Below are 21,901 nucleotides of genomic sequence, written 5' to 3'. Positions count from 1 at the left end.
CCAGTACCAGCAGCTGGCAGGAATAGGCTTTAGCTGCATAACACTTACAGGGATGGGCTGGGGGTGATACACTTTGCTTAATCCAAGCTGAAAAAAGCAAAATGCTGAACAGTTACAAACACAAATATTGTTCCAAGGACAACTTCCAGATGACAGCTTCAGAACAAGTACGTTCAAAGGTGGTGTGACCCTATCTAAAGTCAACCTTTATAAGACAACTGTGTTTCATGGTTTTTTTGTTGGTTTGGTATGGCTTCTTTTTTTTAACTGGTTCATGAAGACAAATTCTTTCTTACTGGCACTGTTTCTCTCCTTCCTTTTTCAAGCAAGGGATATCAAATACAAAAGTGTGTGAAGTTTTTGTATGACCAAATTAATTGCACTCTTGAACCTGGTAAAGGGGCGCTTAAAGTAGAAGATCTACGCAGTGGTAGTGGTCTGTAAGCAGACACAGAGAACAGTTTTCTGGAACATATATTTTTTGTCATTCAATGCTCTAGATATTAACTTCCAAACCCAGGACCATTGAACTTCAAGTAGTGAGGTGTGCTGGTTTTGGCTGAGAAGGGGTTTAATTCTCCTCACTGTGGGGGGTCGGGGACCTTTCCAGCTTCTCGAGCTCTGCCGCATGGCGGGGGGGGCTGGGAGGGGCAGGGCCATGGCGGGGGCGGCTGACCTCGACTGGCCAATGGCAGGTTCATCCCATACCATGTGACACCATGACCAGTATATTGGGGGGGGCAGTTGTGGCTCGGGGGCGGCGCGGCGTCGGGTCGGTGGGGGGTGAGCGGCTGCGGCGCGTGCGGTTTGTTTCAGCAGTTCGTTCCCCCTCTCCCCTCCCTTCCCCCCTCCCCCGGGGCTTTGCGCCTCTCGTTGTTCTCCTTTACATTGCATTTCTACTGTTGTTTCTTTTAATTTTAATTATTAAACTGTTCTTATCCCAACCCACGAGCGTTACCCCTCTGATTCTCTCCCCCATCTACTGATGGGGGAGTGAGCGAGTGGCTGTGTGGGGCTGAGCTGCCAGCTAAACCACGACACAAGGGGACTTAGCTGCAGAACTCATTGATCTTAATGTGAATTGCATGGCCAGAAACCATAGTTTCTTTGCAAATGTATGTATAGCTGTTCAGCCTTTTTTTTGTTATTTAGCATTTCTCCTGACTGAAGCATTTGTATGTGAAGTAAAGCGATTGGAAGTTACCATAACAGAAATTTCTGTAATGTTCAAGTTCATATTTCTTCACATTTCTTCATATTTCTTCACACCTTGCAAGAGATTGTATGCTATAATATTATAGATAAAAGCATTATCTCTGCAAAGTTGGCCTCACAAGATCATAAATCAGTGTATAATCTTATTAAAGGGTGAAGCAAAAAATACAATATAAGGCAAGAATTACATGAGACTTTTTTGTTACTGGGATGCACTGAAGCCCATAAATGGACTTGGCAGTCCACTGTACACGGTAAAAACACAGGCCAAGAAGTAGAATGGATCTCAGAGGCCTACTAGCTATGTGTCAAATAAGAGAGGAAGGGAGCAAAATGAAGATGTATTAGTCAGCATTAGCAAGCAGCATCCACTTCAGACATCTGTATAAGACGCTTGTTTAAAAACATGGTAGAGTTTCGCAGCAGTGTCTTACATTGATGATGAAAGAGAGGTGGTATGTATGGAGGAGAGCTCAGCTCCAGAAGTGCATAAAGCAACGTTCATTTTAGGGAATAGAGATGATGGTTGGCTGGCATGGTGCCGGTTCCTAACTTTTGTTCCTAATTTTTGTCACATAATGACAAAAATATTATTGCATACCGTGTTTTGGATTTGCTGGGTTTGTAATGGTTCTCATTCTAACTTTGAGTTCTAGCATGGCTCCCACCAAATTTATTAAGTTTGTCAAGGAAAAAATAAGGACATTACCAAACTTTTCCTCACACAATAAATTTAACTGCGGTTGTCAAAAATGTGCTATTCACGTGAGTAATAATCTTTTTAATAAAACTTCAGGAAACTGCATCATGCAACATGGAGCATGTGTTGTGAATCAGTCAAAGGTTACTCAAGCCAGACAGGTACCCTCCACAAGACATTACTGTTAACTGAAACTGATAATACTGTAACCGGGAGGATTTCTAAAGAGTCAATGGTGATGGTGATGATTATGTTTAATGGCATCCTATATCTAGGAAAGGTATCTTGATCTCATAGGTTTTAGCATGTTGTCAAACTGCATTGCTTTGATTAAACTTTGAGCTGCAAACCAATTGTTCCCATGATCAAAAATATACTAGTTGACAAAGCAAGTCCTGTTTGATTCCTTTGGCATTTGTTCAAGAACAGCTTTCCGCCAGCTTCTGCCAGCAAGGTCCTCTGGCCCATTTCAGCTCTGACAGCATGGGCTTTCTTAAACAGTTCATGAGCTGCAGTGGTGTTTGTATCCTCACCTTTTCCTGTGAACAAGTTAACAACCTATTTTCCAGGGTAAGCAGTAAATTTCTTCCTGTCTTCTCATTTTTATCTATTTAATCATGTAATGCAGGGGGTCTGGGCACAGGCCCAACAGAATAGGCACTACATGTACCCTGTGATTATGCTTCTCCAGCCACTGGGAATTTAATCTCAAAACTCACCTCCAGCATATTTTCCACTCTCCTCTTTTTCTTGCACCCCTTGATGTGCAAGCCTGAAAGACAGACCATCCTTTCTTCGTGTGACTTTTGGCCACACCAAATAATCCTTTTCTTCTCTAGTTAAAGGAAGAGGTGGCCAACACCTCCACACCAGCTATTTCTCTCTGTCACCCTCTGCTTCCTCAAGATGTCCTGTATTTCCCTCCAGGCCTGGAAGCACTAGTTGCCTATTTGCAAATGTAGTGCCATAGTTGCCTGTGGGATATCAACAGTGCAAGTAGTGACTGTCAGTTAATCTCAATGGACCCAACCAGTCCTGGCATAAATTAGAGCAGCTATAGGGTTGCTGCAGTGTGTGCTCGCCAGCTGTGTGAGACTAGCATAGCAACCTTTTGTCAATGTCTTCACAAAGTTTTTCTAACTCCATCCCACTTACGAAAAACTGAAGAGAGGTCCTAACAACCTCTCACAGCCCTCCTCTGCAGACACATGCACTCTCAATCTTGCTTTCTCAGTCTCAAAACATTTGAGGTGTGGATAGTAGTTGCAGTAATGGAGTTTACCTGAGTGGATAGTTCACAGTCCTTCTCTTCCAACAGCTGCAGGAATCCTGCTGCCTCCAAACCTGTTCAGTTCAAGCCACCTGTCTCCCCTTTCCCGAAGGTGGGTGCCACCTTTTGTAATGTCAGCAAGCACCACACCCTTACCAGGGCTGAAGCTTAATAAAGAGTGATAGAGCTCACAAGAAAACTGGCTTTAAACTTATTTCATCTTTCAGTATAATTTGTCCAGTAATCTCAATCCTTTGCATTAATCATTACCTGCTTTCTCCTAGACGATGTTTTTACACCACTTTTCCAAAAGCTGATCTTACCCTTACCACAACAGCGAAGAAGCTGCACAGCTTCTGAGACAATTTAGGAGTTTCAAATTATGTCTAGTGTAGCTTTAATCAGCCAAAAGATGCCATCCAAATTAGATTCATCCTTCACTTTTTTCCCCTTCCTTGCAGAATTCCATTTTAATAAGAAAACTCCCTGCAGAAAATCTTTAAAATCCTCTATCAAAAACTCTGTAAAGATGGCTTCATCTATAAATGTCCCATGGAATAATAGAAATTCCTTCTTTCTTACTCTCAGAGTTAGGGCAGATAAAGAGACAACTATGATTCACTCATATGACTGAATAGAAGTGGTACAGATTTCAAAAATCCTTTCTAAAATTTAATTTCTTAAAAATGAGTATATTGCATCATAAAAATATGGTTTATGTAGAATATGGCCTATGCAATCTGTCTTATCAGTCTGATTTATGGATCCTACCTGCCTGCAAAAAGCACTGTCTGAATCACTTCACTTTGACACAGTCCTCCTTTGATACAGAAGCTCACTTCTGTATAAAAATGGGATAAACATATCCTGCTCTGAAGGACTGCTTTTCAGTTTCTCAGGAGCTTTTAGAAAAGGCAATCTCATCCACACAAGGTGGGTGAGAAAGAACAGGAAACTTTGATTCACATCAAGTTTTATTGGAGGACAAGATGGCAGCAAAATACTAAGTAATTATGACTTAATATTTAAAAATATTTTAAAAAAAAAGAAATACAAGATTTTGTAACAATAAGACTTGTAGAACATCTAAACATGTTTTGCTGGCAGTGTTGAAAGACTTGCTTCCTAAGCAAAGTTTTATTTCATTAGAAGGTAGATACAGAACCAGATCCTGAGTGCTGTCCAAATGTGATCTTAGTGATTGCCTTCCTTGACACCGTCTACAAGTGTCAAGCCATTCCCAATCCATCCATTTTGCTTATTTTCTGAGCAAACTCAAGACTACTGTGCTAACACTTGAGCTCCTATGTCAAGTAGCAGAAACTGTGTGCCACACTCTCTGATGCTGCCTGTTGGGCAGGAATCATATTAACTTTATGCTCCTTTTAGCGCTGGCATGCTCTCAAAGACTGTTTGTAAGTTAGGTTACAGCTCTATGTGGTCTGACTCATGCCAAAATTAAATAAGTGAACTAGGGAGAAAGATGGTGTGAATACACCACTGAGTATATTTATAGGGAAAAGCCCTCCAATTACTGAGACATATAAAACACACAATCTGTATTACTGGTATTACTCTGTGAATTCTGAAATTGCTACAGTAATCTGGAGTGTACAGCTTGCCATTACAAGATCACTTGTTTTTTAGTTATAGGAAACCTTAGAGCAGTTCTATATTAAGTTCTAACAGATGCTTCAACCTTAGAGGTATTCCTTAATAGGTTCACAAAATTGTCATTTCTTCCTCCTCCTAACTGTTAAATGCCATCAGCAATTATTTAATTGGTCACTTGCTGCTCTCCAGAGTTTTCACCTTTAGTGGTCTGTGGGTAAATTTATTCTGACAGCCTCATGATGAGACCAATTTGGCATATATTTCTGGCATTACAAGTGAACACCACATTTAGCAAGTCTAAACGACCCAGAGTAGACAAAAAAGAAAGAGATTATATAGGGCAATATCCAAATAAGCTATTTGTTCCCTTTTGTAGGAGGAAATATCACTGCCTAAAAAAACTCAAGAACTGACAAAACACAGATTATCTTATTTCTATAATCCTAACAGATAGCAATACATACAGAACATTTCATATCAGTGTCAGTGACATTCACCTTAGTGCATTTTCTTTTGTAATCAAGATATTACTATTGCTATTTGGTGCTTTAGACTAGGTTTGCAGGAATGAAAATTAAGCCAAAATTATAAAATGACAAATAAATTCACCATTTAATAGCAGCTGGATCACAGTCCCAGGCTATCAAATCCCAAATATGCAATGCTTTAGTTTATCAATACAGTATCATAGCATTTAACAGACATGTCTGGCCACGCTGGTAGTAAAGCAAGTCAGCCTACTGTCTTAGTTCAGTCCTCAGCAGGTAACCTCCTTCTTAACAACAGCAGCACTGCAGTTTATCTTAGAAATATCAATAAAAAGCTTCCCTGAGATGCTCCACATCTTTCCTGCCTGGTCATCCCTGTGTCTTTTCCCGGTGATGTCTTCGTATCATTGAGTATGCTACTTACCGCTGCAGGACAAGGTGGGTCCTGGACAGAAGGTTGTAGTAGCTGTTTTGCACCTATATATTCACTCCACAGATGTTTTTCAATTAATAATCCAGCAGAGTTTTTAGCAGTACAAATTACATCTGAAAACACATTCAGGCTACTAACTCAGAAAGAAATCAGCGGTTTCTACTGGAATGCTGCCTGAATACCATAATTTAAAAAACAGGCCTGCAAGGATGAACAAAACTAAACTTAAAGTATACAGGAGGTGAAAGCAGGGACAAGTAACCCATAAGAAATAGGGAGACACTGTTCCAGCATGCAGAGGCATCTTAGAAAAGCAAAAGCCACCAGGAATTGTCTCTGGCAAGTGAAATAAGGTAACAAAAAGGGCTGCTAAAGGTGTATCATTAGCAAATGCAAGAGAAGGGAAAATCCAGCTCCATTGGTGACCTGGGCAAGTGACATCATGTCAAAAGACATGGAAAAGGTCAAGTTACTCAATAACTTCTTTGCCTATCTTGCTATTACGATTTGTCTTCAGGAATCTTCAGGACTGCTAAGATTTGCCTTCAGGAATTTGCCTTCATAGACAAGCTGTTGATGTGTGGGCTGGATAAGCAGACAGTGAGGTGGGTGGAAAACTGTTTGAATGGCCAGGCCCAGAGGGGTGGTTATCAGTAGCACATAGTCTAGTTGGAGGCCAGTAACTAGTGATGTACCTCAGGGGTCTATACAGGCTCCAGCCCTGTTCAACATCTTAATTAAAGATCTTGATGATGGGTCAGAGTATATCTGGTACTTGGAGAGCTGTCTGATGTCACTGCAAGGCCACTCTTCATCATCTTTGAAAGGTGATGACATTCAAGGAAGGTTCTTGAGAATTGGGAGAAAGTAAATACCACCCCATCTAGCAAGATGGAGGATCCAGGGAACTATAAGCTGGTCATCTTCTCCTTGATCCTGGGAGGGAGACAGAGCAAATAATGCTGGAAACCATTTCCAAATAAATGAAGGACAAGCAGCTGAGTGGTAGTATTCAGCGTGGATTTTCAAAGACCATGCCTGACCAACATGATAGCCTTCTACAATGAAATGACTGAGTTGGTGACTAAGGAAAGGGCAGTGGTTGCTGTTTATTTGGACTTCAGCAGGGCTTTCAACTATTTCAGAACATCCCCATAGGCAAACTGAAGATCTACAGACTAGATAAATTAATACTCATGTGGACTGAAGACTATCTGATTGGCCAGGCCCAACTCCAGATCCAAGATAGTCACTAGTGGTGTACCTCAGTAATCAATACCAGGGACAATATTGTTTCACATCTTCATTAATGACCTGGATGATGGGACCAAGTGCACTTTCAACAAGTTTGCAGGTGATACAAAATTGGGAGGAATAATTAATATAGCAGGTGGGTGCTACCATTCAGAGGGACCTTGACAACCTGCAGAGAAGCAAAAACAGGATACACAAACTCCTCTGCAAAGTTCTGCTCGTGGGCAGGGATAATCCCAGGCAACAGTACACACTAGGAGCTGACCAGGAATGGAAAGCAACTTTGCAGAGAAGGACCTCAGGTCCCAGTGGACAACCAAGCTGCCCACGAGCCAGCAATGTGCCCATGCAGCAAAGATGACCAACAGCCTTCTGTGCTGCATTAGGAAGACCATTGCCAGTAGGAAGAGGGAGGCATGGCCAGGGAGAGAAGGGAGACATGGGCAGAACAGGGAGACATGGACATGCTGGAGTGAGTCCAGTGAAGGGTCACAAAGATGATTAAGGGACTGGATATACAACAAGAGTCTGAGAGAGTGGGGAGTATTCAGCCTGGAGAAGAGAAGGCTCATGGGAATCTCATCCATATGTATAAACGCCTGATGGGTAGGGAATAAAGAAGACAGACACAGACTCTTCTCAGTAGTGCCCAGTAGTTTTAGTTAAACAGGTACATCTCAAATGTTGCCCTTTGAGGCCGTGAAGATATTAAAAACCCAGCTGGACATAGCCATGTGCAACCTGTGCTAGGTGATTCTGATTTGAGCAGGGGTTTGACCTAGATGATCTCCAGAGGTCCCTTTCCATCTCAGCCATTCTGTGATTGTGTGAGATTATGTAAAATATGTGTAGTACACAAGCATGAGAGTTTTTAGTAAGATGCTTATTCATCCTCAGGTAGCCCAACCTCACTGTGGAAAGGAGCATACTCTCCAGAGGCATTGCTGACCCTACCACTGTGGGAGTGCTAATAGAACCAGCCTTGGAGTAGAGAAGTATGGGTGCATTTTTCCTCCACATTTCTCTCCTGAACACCTTTCCTGACATTTTAATTTACTTCACAAATACTACTGTCAGACAACACTTCGCAGTTGTCTGTAATGAAGCAACAGAGTTGTCATGAGTGCCAGCAGGAAAAAGAGCATTACAAAAATGTGACCTCATGAAGTCTGACATATGTCTCAGGAGATAAGCACCTCCTGCTTCTTCACATTTTCCCTCTGTGTTTTCAAAGGTTCACTTCTCTGTGTCACTGAACCATTTAACATCTGCTGAATCAGTGAGTCTTGTATGCTTCAGCCCTAATATTGGAGGTGCATTTTAAAGTTTGGAAAGGTTTTGTGTTCCTGGTCCTGGCAAGAAACTCAGGATGTCAGGAAGACTGAGGAAAGTGGTAATAAAATTCACGACAGTTTAAAGATAAGTCACAGGCAAATGGAAATGGCTTGCAATGGAGCTGGGAACTAATTCAACAAAGTACAGTAGTTTAGCAATTTTACACAGCAGTGGCGTCATTACAGTGTCTAACTTAATTGGAATGTATGAATAAGCTACCAAGGTGTTGAAAAATAATTTTACCTGGAATATATAATTTGGGGTTTAATGCATAAGCCCACAACAAAATTTGTACACAATTTTGTACAAATTTGTACAAAATTTGGTTCCTTGCTATGGTGATACTAAAAAGGAGATAGATTTCCTTAGTCCTCTAAGTTTGTCATCAGTATCCTAAGTACAGCAGAATCTCGAAACTGAAAGTGGAATAGGAAGGGAAAGGAAGATGGGACGAGACTGCAGAAACTCCCTCCAAGTGCCAGCTGTTTGTAATTTGAGGACATTAAAATCTACAATTATTAAAATTAATAACAAGGATTTCTTTTTCCAAAGATGTACCGTAGCACTGGTGTTGCCATTTCTCTACCACTGAGCTTCAACTGTTAGTACTAAAGACAGCTTCCTCATTTTGTTTACTCTGTTCAGAAAAAGGAAATCCCAGTAACACTGCATCTGTTACTGTTAGCACAATAAAAATAGGAATATTTTAATATTAGTTTGGCATTTGCTGCTTAAGCCACCCCCAGGTAAAGCTGTGAGGTGCAGTGCTGCAGAAATATTTCCCATAACATGTTTCCCTTAACATGTCACCCAAACAGCACTGCAAAGCATTCTGTAACCAATGCTTAATGGTTACATTTATGCTAGTCCTTCAGGTTTTTTTTATTAAACCTTTCTAAGTTCTTCTTTTCTTCCTGCAGTTTCTTTCCTTCTATTGTGCTGTTTTTTCTCCCACCTACTTTAATGTCTACTTTAATTAAGTTCTGCACTGTGCCTGTATCTTCTTTCTTTCAAATCTATGTCCTCTGATTTCTCCCTCTCTTGTAAGGCTCTTACTCTTACATATCAAGGCTAGTGAAATTGTTTACCCACAGACTGAATTTCTACTTCACAAGGAAAAAAAAAAATCCATCTTCTTGGCTCCTTATATGATTTCCCATGCACTTTCCTTCCTATTGCCCAGCAGTATCTGCTCCTGTCACATAGACAGCATTTATGCTTTCTTTCCAGGAGGCTTAATGAATGGGCTTCCCCACCTGGTGCTGAGCTGAATCCAGGCAGACATGGTAGCTCCCTGTGGAGCACAGCAAGATGTCAAACATAAAGAAAAAGAAGAAAGGGAATATTCTCTCTGGTTTCTTACATGCTCCTTTCTTTGCTTAGCTCCATGTTTTTCTCAGAGCAGGCTCTCACCAAGGGTGCTCTAGGACAAATCTTGATCTCTCTGGTCTCTTTCATATATGAGGGCAAGATCTAGGGATCTGCCCTTGTGTCCTTCCCTTAAATACCTGTTGGTCATGGAAGAAGTTATGACTGATATAATTCTTCATGCAATACAAATCTGCTGCTGTCAGCAGTTCTGGAGTGGGAAATATAACATTTCTCATTCACTTTTATGAGAGATGTCTTCTTATAACTTGTTTTGTTAAAAGCACCTATAGGGTCTGGATATTTTTCAGTATCAGCACATGCTGGGTGCATGGCTCATCATTTGGACCCAGTTATTTAAATAAATTTGCTCAGCTTTGCCAACAGAAAATATTCAGTCATAACTCATATTCATTCTGGACTTCTCATCAAGAAAAACCATCGCATCAATGCAGCAAATAAAAGACCATAGGTGAACATACTTTATTTCAACCATGTAGCTTTGCTTGCAGCTGTACACTACTGTCCAGAAGCCTTTGCTTAAAGAAACCCTTTTTCATTTAAAGCATTGATGTACCACATAACAGTACAACATATGAAGTTACAATGGAAAGACTAGAGCATCTTAGGCACAAACAGAACAAAGGTGTCAAAGATCTCGCTCCCAGTTAAATAAAGTGTGCCACGTCTTAAAACAGAACAGGAAGAAGCCATAATTGCCAGTTAAACTACCACTGCAGTGAACTTGGGCATGCTGGTCAGAACAAACCAGGTGTGAAAGGTCTACAGTTTTGGTATTCTTACACATGGTTTCAGCAGTTGTCACTGCACGTACAAGTGGAACACAAAGCTTTCAGGAAGAAAGGAAAGATGAGTTCTACTTTAAAACAAGTTTTGTGTTCCACTCTCCTAACATAAGAAAGATACACACACACCTCTCTAGATTTACATCATTCCTATCCATCCTGTCACCCATGAAACACTTTTTCTGCATTCCTCACTTACCTGCATTCCTAACTTCTATTCTTCAACTGCTGGCAGCACTGTGTTTGGACTTTGTGCCTCTTCCCAGCAGTCACACACTAGAAGCGTGAAGGTGGATCACTGGGTACCATGCGCTTTGTACAAATTCAGGCTTCTACTTCCTATGTCTGCCCACGACAGCCGGCTAAGAGAATTGTCCTTACCTGGGAGCAGATCTAAGCTTTGATTTTGAAGTTAACTATGCACAGTAATTCTCTCTCTGGTCAGTCATGGTTCAATTACCCTTTTCAAAGCATTAGTGAGTTTATCTTTTCTTTAGTCAGCAGCATATGGACAAATGTGGAAAATAAACTCAGCATATTGCTCCATATTACCCTAAGCAAGGGCGAGAGCAAGTCATGAAGGCTCCCCAAATAACCAATAATAAAAATGTTCATGATCTCAAGCACAAGCATTTTTTTTCATCATTCACTTTATTCTCTCTATTGCTTTTTTCTTCCCCCCGATGAAATCACCTAAAGGCAATTTACCTGCTCTGAGTAAAAGTATTTGGCACCTACATTAGCTAGCATACATCTCTCTTAGGAATATCTTCACAGAGCCCATTGCATTGCTGGGGTCTCCTTTTTATATGAATGTCTTCAGTGGGTGTGTCCAGAAGTTGTGGCAGCAGGTGTATTTGACCTATGTACCTACCATCTGATTATGCCACACCACAGTCCCTCTGAATCTAAGGATCAGTCTCTCACATGTTTAGGCAAGTCCAGCAAGTCTTGCCTGCTGCATTAAGCTGGATACTATGCCCGTAGCTTTGCAGTCACTTAAAATCATTGCTAGATATGGCTGACTTGTGAAGAACACTACCACACTGCAGGCATCCTATGCAGACCTGAGGACATCTTCCCACCAGCGCTACAAAAGAAACAAAACCCATCAGCCTACAGTATATAGTGTATCTTTTGATCTCTACCTACATGATTAAGCTTTCCACTAATGCTAAATAAACAATCAGCAAGGATCCTTTTAATATATCTTGAAAGTTCCTATAAATGGCAGACATCTGTTGAATAATTAGGTTCCTAGAAAATAAGGATGTAAAATTAGTTTGTATCACATAGTCCATATATGTGCTGTCTTACATCTTAATACACATTATTTATTTTATTAAAATTATGGAACTGATAAATATACTTCTGAAATTCCAAATAAAAGATCTGAAGAAAAAAAAAATCCCAAACAAACAAAAAAAAGAGATGATGAAAATCCCCAGATTCTGTTCATTTTCCTAGACTTAAGTATTGGAAAGATTTTGCATTTCATTGCCTTGGTAGGATTCCAGTACGCAGGAAACCAGAGGAAGGGATGAAGTAATAATATTCAGAACACTTTTAACTTAGAGTGACGAACAAATGGAAACAATCTGAAGCAGGACTGGAAACTCATTCAGCAAAATACTCTAGTTCAGCAGTTTTATATGGCAGTGACATCATAAAACCATAACAGAAATATCATGCTAGCTCAAAACGTTTCAAATACTGAAGAAATATATACGGCAAATGGAAAAGAAAAATAGGAAGAGAGAGTGAGTCATGAAAAGCTAGCTCATTAATCAAGTGAATAAATGCTGACAGAAGAAAATGTGAAGAAAATTATTCTAAGAAATTAATGAATTAAAAATGGACTGACTTAACTTTGTATGTTACTTACAGACTTATGACAGAGCATAACCTTCAGTGATATTCAGTTATTGTAAATAGTTAGACTTCTGTGAAACATCTCATTGTGCGGCAGTTTAGACCATAATCATCACTGCTATCCACACATCATGGCTGATTTTTGTGTGTATCTACTACAGGCATTTTTTGTTTCCTTCTCATCTGATTCTTTTTTAAAAATAGAGCAGAAATACAAAACTTTCCTCTAGACGGCAGCTCACCAATTCTTAGTCCATATTTTTTTCCAAAAATCCTAACTGATTTCAAGTTGCAAGAAATCAGATGTAGACTGCACATGTGTTTTGTTTATATCTTAAAGCTAGGATTGTTCTTTGGAGCAAAATCATCTGTGTGGCAAACTATGTCTTAACTAATCACTAGAATTACTTCTTAAGAAACCAGCAGAAGTTTAAATTGCTTATTTGCTCTATTTAAAGAAAGTGGTTGTTAATTCATGCTCCTTGGAAGTCTCCACAGTTCCTCAGGATCCACAGTGATCAGAGATGAGCCATTTTACCAGCATCATAATTGTTGCAAGAATCTTGAGGCACTGTTAAGCACACACTGGTACAAAGGCTCCAAAAGGCACTTTTGTGCACATCATTACGGTCTTTGGTGAGTGCAGAAGGTGCCTCTCTCTGCACTGCTTTTTAGGAATACCGCTTGGCACCTTTCTCCCTGCATGTCCCATGACATGGTAAGACTCCAAGTGCATGGTCCAGGCCCACTAGCCCCACTGAGTGGAAGCACTGCTGGTTCAGCCCCTTCCTTCACAATGCTCCTTGAGAAGAAAGAGGGAAGAGGTGTGGGGCCAGACTCTTTCCACCTGGGACACCTTTCCTCCCTAGACAGGGAGACACAGAATCTGCAGGAGATACCCTGACACCCCAACCCAATGAAACTTCAGTTCAGCATCCTCCTGTCATTCCTCCCAAGCCCTGATTAAAATGGCCCTTTTGCTTCCCAAAAGCAGCTGGTGGTAACCAGTGCAGCTCTTCTGTGCTGGCTTGCTCTGCCTATTTGCAGCTCCAAGGAGAGGCATCTGGCAGTGCTGGTGGTTGCAAGGAGGTGACTTGGGCAGAAGGTGCTGACTCCCACAGGTGAGTCTTATGTGTCCCCCTGGCCCTCTGCCTTTCTCCAGCTTGAGAACCAGTACCCTGATGCACAGTACACTCAGCAAGTCTTAGGAAGCCCAACCTGATGTTTTGCCTTCATCAAGAAGATGCAAATGCTCTGTTAAATTAAGTACTGTGAATGGAAAAACATGTCAGGATGGGGGTGGCGTGGGGATTTCTGAGGTTTCTGCGTGGGGATTGCAGAGATTTTTTTTTAAGAACGGCAGTATCTGAAAAGCCAAAGTGTGAGCAGTTCACAACGCACTTCCCAGCAATCAAAATATGGAAGCTATTCCCAGGGTAAGGAGGTTTGGGAAAAACTGGTCATTACGTTCTACTGTGAATTCATTAGTTACGCATTTATAAAGGGACAACATACACAGAGAAATTTCATTTTACAATCAAGATTATGACTCAGACTAGACAAGCAAACAGTTGATTAGCACAGACATTCCCATCTTAATCTATACATCCATAACATTACTCTAACACTTTTGTGCTTTTTTTTGTTTTAATATTATCTCCTTAGAAGGCATATTATTCCTTAAACAAACTAACACAAGTTCTCAAGTTATCTCAGGATAGTTATTTCAAAAGACAATGCAGTATTTCATAATAAACATTTATAATCAGGTTTTTAACAAAGTAATTCATCATATAAACAAATGAATCAGTCAGACACTAAATAAATATTTGTACTGGTAAATACTAGCATTTTGCTTATATCATGTAGGACCTGATCCTGCAAGCCCTCTGTATACATCTTTATCCCCACTGAATGATTGGTTTCATTTCTTGTTCTAATCTACTATTTTACTTTGAGCTGAGCAAATACTTTCTGGCCACTAAGTTAAGTAATTGAATTAAGGACTGGAACATATCCCAGCGGACAATGATTTCCTTAGATGTCCTTGTAACTCATTCTTTTTTTCATGTTTATGAAATCATCACAGACATTTATCAACAGGCATTCAGTTTTTGGTATTTACAATCTGAGTTGCATCAGTTAGTCAAGACTGATCAAATAAATTGTATGTTCCTTGTTCTTGGATCTCTGACTGAACAAAGCATGACCTTTACACTCAATTTAGAGTGGTTTCCAAGAATTATTTCATAAGTAATACTGCATTTCACTTTCTTCAGACATTTGAGCTAAAAATACTAGGAAGGCAAGAGCCTCCAGGAGAATAACAAGCCAGCAGCTCTCCTTGGGGAGGGCAGTCAAGCATGAATTATCATCTATCTGTTCCCATCTACCACAATTACTACCTTCTCCAAGGCAATGGGGAGAGCCTTTTTCAAAGCATACAGAAAGCTACGGCCAGTCCTTTAATTCTGAATTTACTCACTCCTTTGCAGGGATGCGTTTTTCCTTGCATGGTAAATCCAGAACAGAGAACCACAGATGAGAAACATTAACTGATCTACACACTTTCCTTGTGCCTTAGGAAATTTATCAGGATATTTTCATACAAATAGATGTGTCAATGAATTCCAATCTTTTAGTTGTTTTTTGAAAGGCAACAAAGGAGTCTCTTACAGCTAAAAAATTTCAAACTTAAACTCAATAATTGCATGCTTTTTCTGGCCCAGGTCTCTTTGAAATGTAGTTTGAAATCAAGGGTACTGAGGTTATTAGAGGTACCCACTGTATTAATTTAAGTTTTGCTGAATTCTGATGTTTTCTTGGATGCCTTTGAGCTCTTACCACAGTATAATATGAAATGTTTCAAGAATGTTGCAAAAATAATGATTGCAACAAATCACTGCCTGAACTGAAAAGAGGAACAAATTTTGAAATTACTCTCTGTATATATCTATATATATAGGGATATACACACACGCACGCACACACACATATATATCCCTATATAAACATTTCTCTACAATACAGAATTCTATTTTATTATTTCTTATGTTGGTATCATTTTAGATACTTTACTCTGTGAATCCACAATATGACAACTTCAGGCTGTCCAGAGAGATAAACCTTAACACAGTCTTACAACCTCCATTAATATAAATATATTGGCAAAGAACTTTGACCAGCAATAGTAAATTCTGAAACTTAAATAATTATTCTACAATTATTTTAACAACAAATTTCTACTGAGTACCAATATTCATCGAAAATGTAAAAAAAAAAAAGGATACACCTTTACCTTCTAACACTCTGTATCAAGTGCAGCTTTATGAAAGGAATGTAAAAGAAAATTATGTATTATAGACTCATTCTAAAAAGAGAAACAGCAACTTATACTATGTGTTTCAAAGAAAGAATACTGTATGCCTGCACTTTGTCATAAATGACCATGTTAAGTCATAGTTTCTTCTTGCCTGCAAATGAAGGACGTTGGTTCACAAATCTTCTAAAGTGTACAGAAGCATTTGATTAAATCCTTTTCCTTGTGAAAATAAAGTTCATTTACACTTAGAGTGAACAACAGTGAGGAGTTTTTTACTATAATAGGACATTTAAGGACCTTGGTAGCCAGTACCAGTGTATTTGCAAGTAGCTCCTCAGCTTTTCTGTTTTTGTTTTTGTTTTTTTTTTTTTTAAAAATAAACGTACAATCATAGTTATTCATTTACTTTAAAAATTCTAAAGATGAAGAAAAGTAGCGTTTATACATACAAGTCCTCATATAAATTATAAAACTCAAGTTTATCTTATAGAGTTCCATCCCCAGAAGAAGCATAAAGCACTTTTGTGGTACCTTCACCAGTAAATATTTGTATCACATCAAATCTGAGAAATGCAACAAAGATGATACCGCATCCAAAAGCTGAAAGAGAACATTCTTCTGATGCAGTCTCTTTTGATGGATGTGCTCCATGGGATCATATGATTGCCGTGAATTGACTGAATTTCAAATAAAGGGAATATGAAGAAATTCACCTCACCAGTTCAGTAGGTATAAGGAACATCAGTGAACAGCAGACTCATCTCACTTGAGGTCAACAGTCTTTGGAAGACAACGAGGAGGGAGTTTAAAACTACACCAGCAAAATCAAATAATAATAACAATAATGAGGTAAACTCCCCTAAAAAGGCCAAGTAGGCTGCAATGTCAGGAGAGAGTTTGATTGTACCTGACACCCAAATGTTTCTGTAGCCAGAGTTCAGCAAGCTGCATGGTAGAGGCAAAAGTACTTGCTTTGGACCCTAAGCACATTTTATATTGTTTCGGATCTAAACTGGGGTCACACTGAACTGGATGAAAAATATGGACAACTCCCACTTCTTGACTTCTGAAAGCCTTCAAGCCAGATGTTATCACTTTTGTAAAGAGGTCTACATCCTCAAGTCCCCAGCCTTGAATTGAGGTATCAAACCCACCAGCAGTAAGTAGATCGCTTTTGTAAATACAGGTAATTCCAAACCCATACTCTCTCCAAAATCCAGTTCTTTTTGTGAAAACGAAACTACTGTCAGCTGGAGGATTGCCTCCATATATAACTTTTGGATCATACTGGCTAAAGATGATAGGGTAGTAAACCTGTTCTCCCTGAATAGTGTTATCTCTGCAACGCTGGAGGAAGTCTGGTGTGAATATCAGGTCAACATCACAGAAGAGCAGCAAAGTGCCATTGTCAAATTGAGATGAAGCCATTTCAAGACCTAAACCTCTAGAAAACTTTCCTGACATTGGAATCAGGGTCATATCTGCCTTAGGATACTTAATGCTGTATTCTTTTATTAGCTCTATGTGCTTTCTGGTGTCTTGGCCTGACTCAGAACTGAAGAGAATTATTGCCAACTTTACATTCTGCCTGGGAATTAGACAAGTCTTCTCAAAGTTATCCATAAATCTTGAGAAAATGTCAAATCTTCCTGTAAGAGGGACAAGAATATGTATTTTCTTGTTACTGCGTCCCCCCGTGTCTTTGGTGCCTTGGAATGATGAGGAAAAAATCTTTAAAGAACTTGAAAGAAAAGAGAAAGATTGAGTGTCAGTGTTGGTATCTTCCAGCAGGCTTCTTACATCCAGCTCCTCTGCTTCTTTGAAGAAGGGTTTGCTAAACAATTGCTGAAGGTAAGCATGCCGCCTCACTGGAACCGTAACTTTCCTTCCTTTGTGCCTTTTGTACAGAAGTAGTAAATCCAGGATATACTCCACTCCATGCAGAGGGTCCACCCTGCGGTAGCCATACTGTATTTCCTTGAAATCAATGAGCCTTCCTCTAGATCTAGAGTTCTCATTTATCATTTCCATGACTTGCATCACGGTGTCATCCAGTGCAGCCCGCAGGACAGTGCTCAGGCTTTGCCGGGGTGGCTGGTTCTCCACCATCGAGTAAAGAAATTTTCCTGTCAGGAACTCCCACTCAATGACTTCATCCCTTTCACGTGGCTGGAAGTGATTGAAAGATGGCATCACTCCCAGTTGTTGATCTTCTTTATTTACTTCACTGTTACTGAGCTTGCTCATCAGGGCACTTTCTCTATGGAGCTGGATGGTCCGATAGCGCAGTTCGGAAATTTTGCGACTCAGTATGTAATTGTGCAGCCTGTATTGGTAGGCTGGTCTTTTGTTTGGATGAAGTGTTATGGCTGTATGAATCTTGCTGTTGTGAAGATCCTGAATGTAACCCTTGCGGTTGTGTTCATAATTTTCATGGAACAATTGCTGCATCTAGAAAGAGAGAGAGAAAAAATAAAAGACTTTAAGAGGAAGTGCCTCTACCCATAAAGTGACCCATGTTGGTACTGTTAATCATTAACAATTCTTATAGATCACGGCTATTTTTAGGCACAGAACTTTACAGTATTCTGTAGGAACTATTTACACTGGTTTGGTCTCGGTTTCAGGACTGTCCACAGTAAGCAAATATTGCCCTCTAACTAATCAGAGGGGCTGATATCTTGGGTTTATTTTTACTTCATCTAGCTGCAAAAATAAAAGAAACACTTAACCAAAGGTCTGCAGATAATATTTCTGAGTTCCTAGGTGCAGGCTGTATGCTGCTATGCATGAAGCACACTAAGTCTCCACCTACATCTAAACCCTTATTAGCACAGATCCTTACTGAAATATTAGCAACACTGATTATGTTTTTTAACAGGACCTTGGATTTATGTCTATGGAGCACAAAGCTGCTTGTATTTCCTATAGATATACTCAGATGGACAGTGCTACTTAACATTCAAAAACTGAATGTACTTCATTTAACAAAACTATTTTTTTCCATGTGGACAAAGAATTCAATGACTGAAATACAACCATTGCAATATGTGCGTTGGCAGGGTACATATAATAGAGTACATCAATTAAGCAATATATCATGCTAGTATACCTCACCCTGAGTAATTTCCAATGTATTTCTGTGGCAAGAAAAGACATTCTACTTCTGTAAAATTAGTAATTGTAGTATCTTCTAAATAGTGAAGAGATATATTTTGTCTGAAGCACAGATTTACAATTTAAAGTATCTGGCCTTTATACCTTTCTCTGCAAACAGCTAAACCATAAAGCAAATCATAAAACTTTCTCTGACTCAGTTTCCTCCCTAAAAGAAAACGTAGCTCATTATTAATTTAATGTGATGAGTATTTATTCTTAAATGAGAAGTAACATGGAGGAGTAAAATTTCAACATAATTTAAGACCCACTGCTCTTTTCTAAGCTAACTCCAGAGAAACCAAATTATTTCCCAAGATCTTTTTCAGCTGCAAATGGACTGGTCTGTAATTAACACATAAGGAAAATGTGCTAATTAGATAGAAAATGTTGTTCAAGGAAGTGGTGTAAGCTTGAGCTATAATCAGACTTTGAGATGAGTACTGAAGTTTGTCTTTTATACACTGAGGAAATCAAGAGAGGTGAGGTCTGATGACACAATGTCTCAGACTCAAAACACAGCTCATTTTACTGCAATTCTTTCTAAACAGAGGTTTTGCTACTAGAAGTAATATTAAACATAGGGCAATAAATGTAAAATAACTCCTAACAAAGCTAAGAACCATGACAATTATTTAAAATCCATTAGCACGTGTGAGAAATACACTTTTTCATACTTAGAAAAACAGAATTTTGATATGATATTTCTGGAATCTCTCTCCTACCCTCTTCAGACCCCAAATGTCTCTGCTTGAGCAAACGTATTAGTCAGGTTAGCATTTCTGAGGCCATATAACATGGAGAAAAGCAACAGCCTAATTCTGAGAACTACCTTAAGCTACCTTAAATTTGGCTTTAAAAAACCCAATATGTCTGTTATACTAAAGTGAGAGTGAGAATGAAAAAACATACATAGTTACAAAATGACTCAAATACTCCTTATTCACAGAACCCCTATGTAAAGCTGTCAGACCACATTTGTTCTGTCTTAGGAGGTGGTATTTTGTTTGTCACATGAGATGAGATGAAGCAAGGACAAGAGGGTTTGGGTGATCTTCTTGCTATCACAGAGAACAGGAACCAACAGCATTGGTACTGAGTTGGCGTTTAACCAGCAGTGCTGGCAAACTCAAAATATGGCTGCCTTGAGGACAAGAGAGGGACACTGGTGGGACAGGCATATTAGAGACTGAACCAGGGGAAAGTGCCTGGGAAAGGGATGGGTGAGGATAGTTGCTTTTTGAAAGAATAATTCGCCCTTCTCCCTCTATAATTTACATTTTGAATAATGAAAAAAAGATCTAATGATCAGGTGAGGTTTCCATCTCTCCAGTTAGAATTCACACTCCCTTCCTGGCCTTTTTTATTTAAAGAGTCTACTGTGTGCTCTGCAAGGTGACTGTGCTTTTGTATTCTCCACTTCTTCTGGAAAAACTTGAACCCATTATTTCCACATTTAGAATTTCACACTAAAATCCCCTTCTAAAAAAAATAAAGAAAATGTATAATGTTGAAAACAAAAGAAAGAGTGGGAAGCTGTTTGGTTGCTGAATGGTATCATCATTCCTAAATCTTCCTAAATCTTCTAATCATAGTCACGTTAGTTTTTCTTCATCCACAATGAAGAATGGTATTTGAGTATAACTGCAATAATCATTAACTACCATTAACGTATTTCACTTATGGTACCTGAATTTTCTCACTAAGTTTTATTTAAAGTACTATAATTTATTTTATCCAAAAGACTTTTAACAGATGACAACCTATCACTGTAAAACTAAATGCTGTCCTCCTATTGTGCAAATTCTTCTGTAACCCTTGACTTATTACAAGCTCAGCTTCACAGCAGATTCATTAGCAACACTCATTTAACAGGAATATTCTATTAACATAAATACCACATTTTTATTACATTCCAATTTCAGATGCTTTGGTTTATTAGTTATGCTCCACTGAAATCATAGTGAGAGGATGTACTCCATTATACTAATGATTTTGCTTTTGATAATCAACAACAGATTAGCAGTAGCAATGCAAAAAGTTTGAACCAACTCAGTAATACAATATTACCACACATATACAAAACTGTATTAATCCAGTTTAAATTATGTTACTGAACACTTTTAACAGATCTCAATACAGAGAAAACAGTTCAGAACAAAACTGACACTGAAATAATAAACTCTTCCTAAAGATACCAGGTGCCACACAGAAATTTGTTTTCAATTTTGCATGACAAAAATGTCTTTTTACAACTTGAATTATTAACATCTAGATGAAAGCAATTAATTGTGATCCTAACCTTGCTTTGAAATTTCTAAGCAAGGTGGTCAAGCCTAGTAGGCAAAGGGAAAGATGATTAAGCTTCCTGGGGGACAGATCTGTGCAAGGGCCTGAATTGGCCAATGCAGTCATAAGTGATCTGGAAACAGGTGATTTGGGGGGTGAAAGATTTCCTGAATATAAATCAAAATTATGCAGCACTGTAAAAGTAAACCTGCCTGCAAAAGTTCTCATGATTTTGAATGACTAAGTAATAAAATGGCAAATTAAATTTTGTTTAGATAAGTGCAAAGCACATGTGAAGAAGGCAATCCTAATCTTACCTGAAGAATGTCAGACTGTGTGCAAGCTGCTAGCACTCTGGAAAGAGAACCGAGTTACCCAGTGGGCAATTCTGTGCAAATGTCACGTCAGTGTCCAATAGTGATGAAAGGAAAAGCAAATTGCATGAGGACAAGTCTAGAGTGAATCAGAAACATCATTATACGGTTGTGTCCACAGCACACCTGAAATCTTGAAGGCTGTGGGCGGGTACCTTGTCAATGTAATGATGTCCCATCTGAAATCGATAACATATGAGCAGAAAGGTACGCATCAAGGCCACCAGATGATCACACATGTGGATTGCTAGATGAACAGATGACTAGGGCCAACCCCAAGATCTATAAAGGTCAGTAGCACCATAATGGAAGTGGATAGGACTAGACACTGTCTCTTCTCACATAGAGAACTAAGACACATACAATGATGCTCTCAAGATTCAAACAGAAAAGGAAATACTTATG

At 39.2% G+C, this 21,901-nt stretch overlaps 1 protein-coding gene and 1 long non-coding RNA gene across 2 annotated transcripts in view; one reads left to right on the top strand and one right to left on the bottom strand.

The window, feature by feature from the left end:
- The window catches only part of LOC142050689 (uncharacterized), a 655,132-nt gene that overhangs the window by 323,514 nt on the left and 309,717 nt on the right, over window positions 1–21,901 (top strand). The window lies entirely within an intron of this gene.
- Window positions 10,143–21,901, bottom strand: part of CHSY3 (chondroitin sulfate synthase 3) — a 176,980-nt gene continuing 165,221 nt past the window's right edge. Inside the window, exon 3 of the mRNA XM_075078530.1 lies at window positions 10,143–18,128. Coding sequence (XP_074934631.1) covers window positions 16,563–18,128 — 1,566 coding nt within the window. The 3' untranslated portion in view covers window positions 10,143–16,562. The remainder of the gene's footprint in view (window positions 18,129–21,901) is intronic.

This window comes from Phalacrocorax aristotelis, chromosome Z (assembly GCF_949628215.1).
Source record: "Phalacrocorax aristotelis chromosome Z, bGulAri2.1, whole genome shotgun sequence".
Lineage (NCBI taxonomy): Eukaryota > Metazoa > Chordata > Aves > Suliformes > Phalacrocoracidae > Phalacrocorax > Phalacrocorax aristotelis.
The sequence above is the reverse complement of the archived record's forward strand: the minus strand, read 5'-3'. Positions and strand labels throughout refer to the sequence as shown.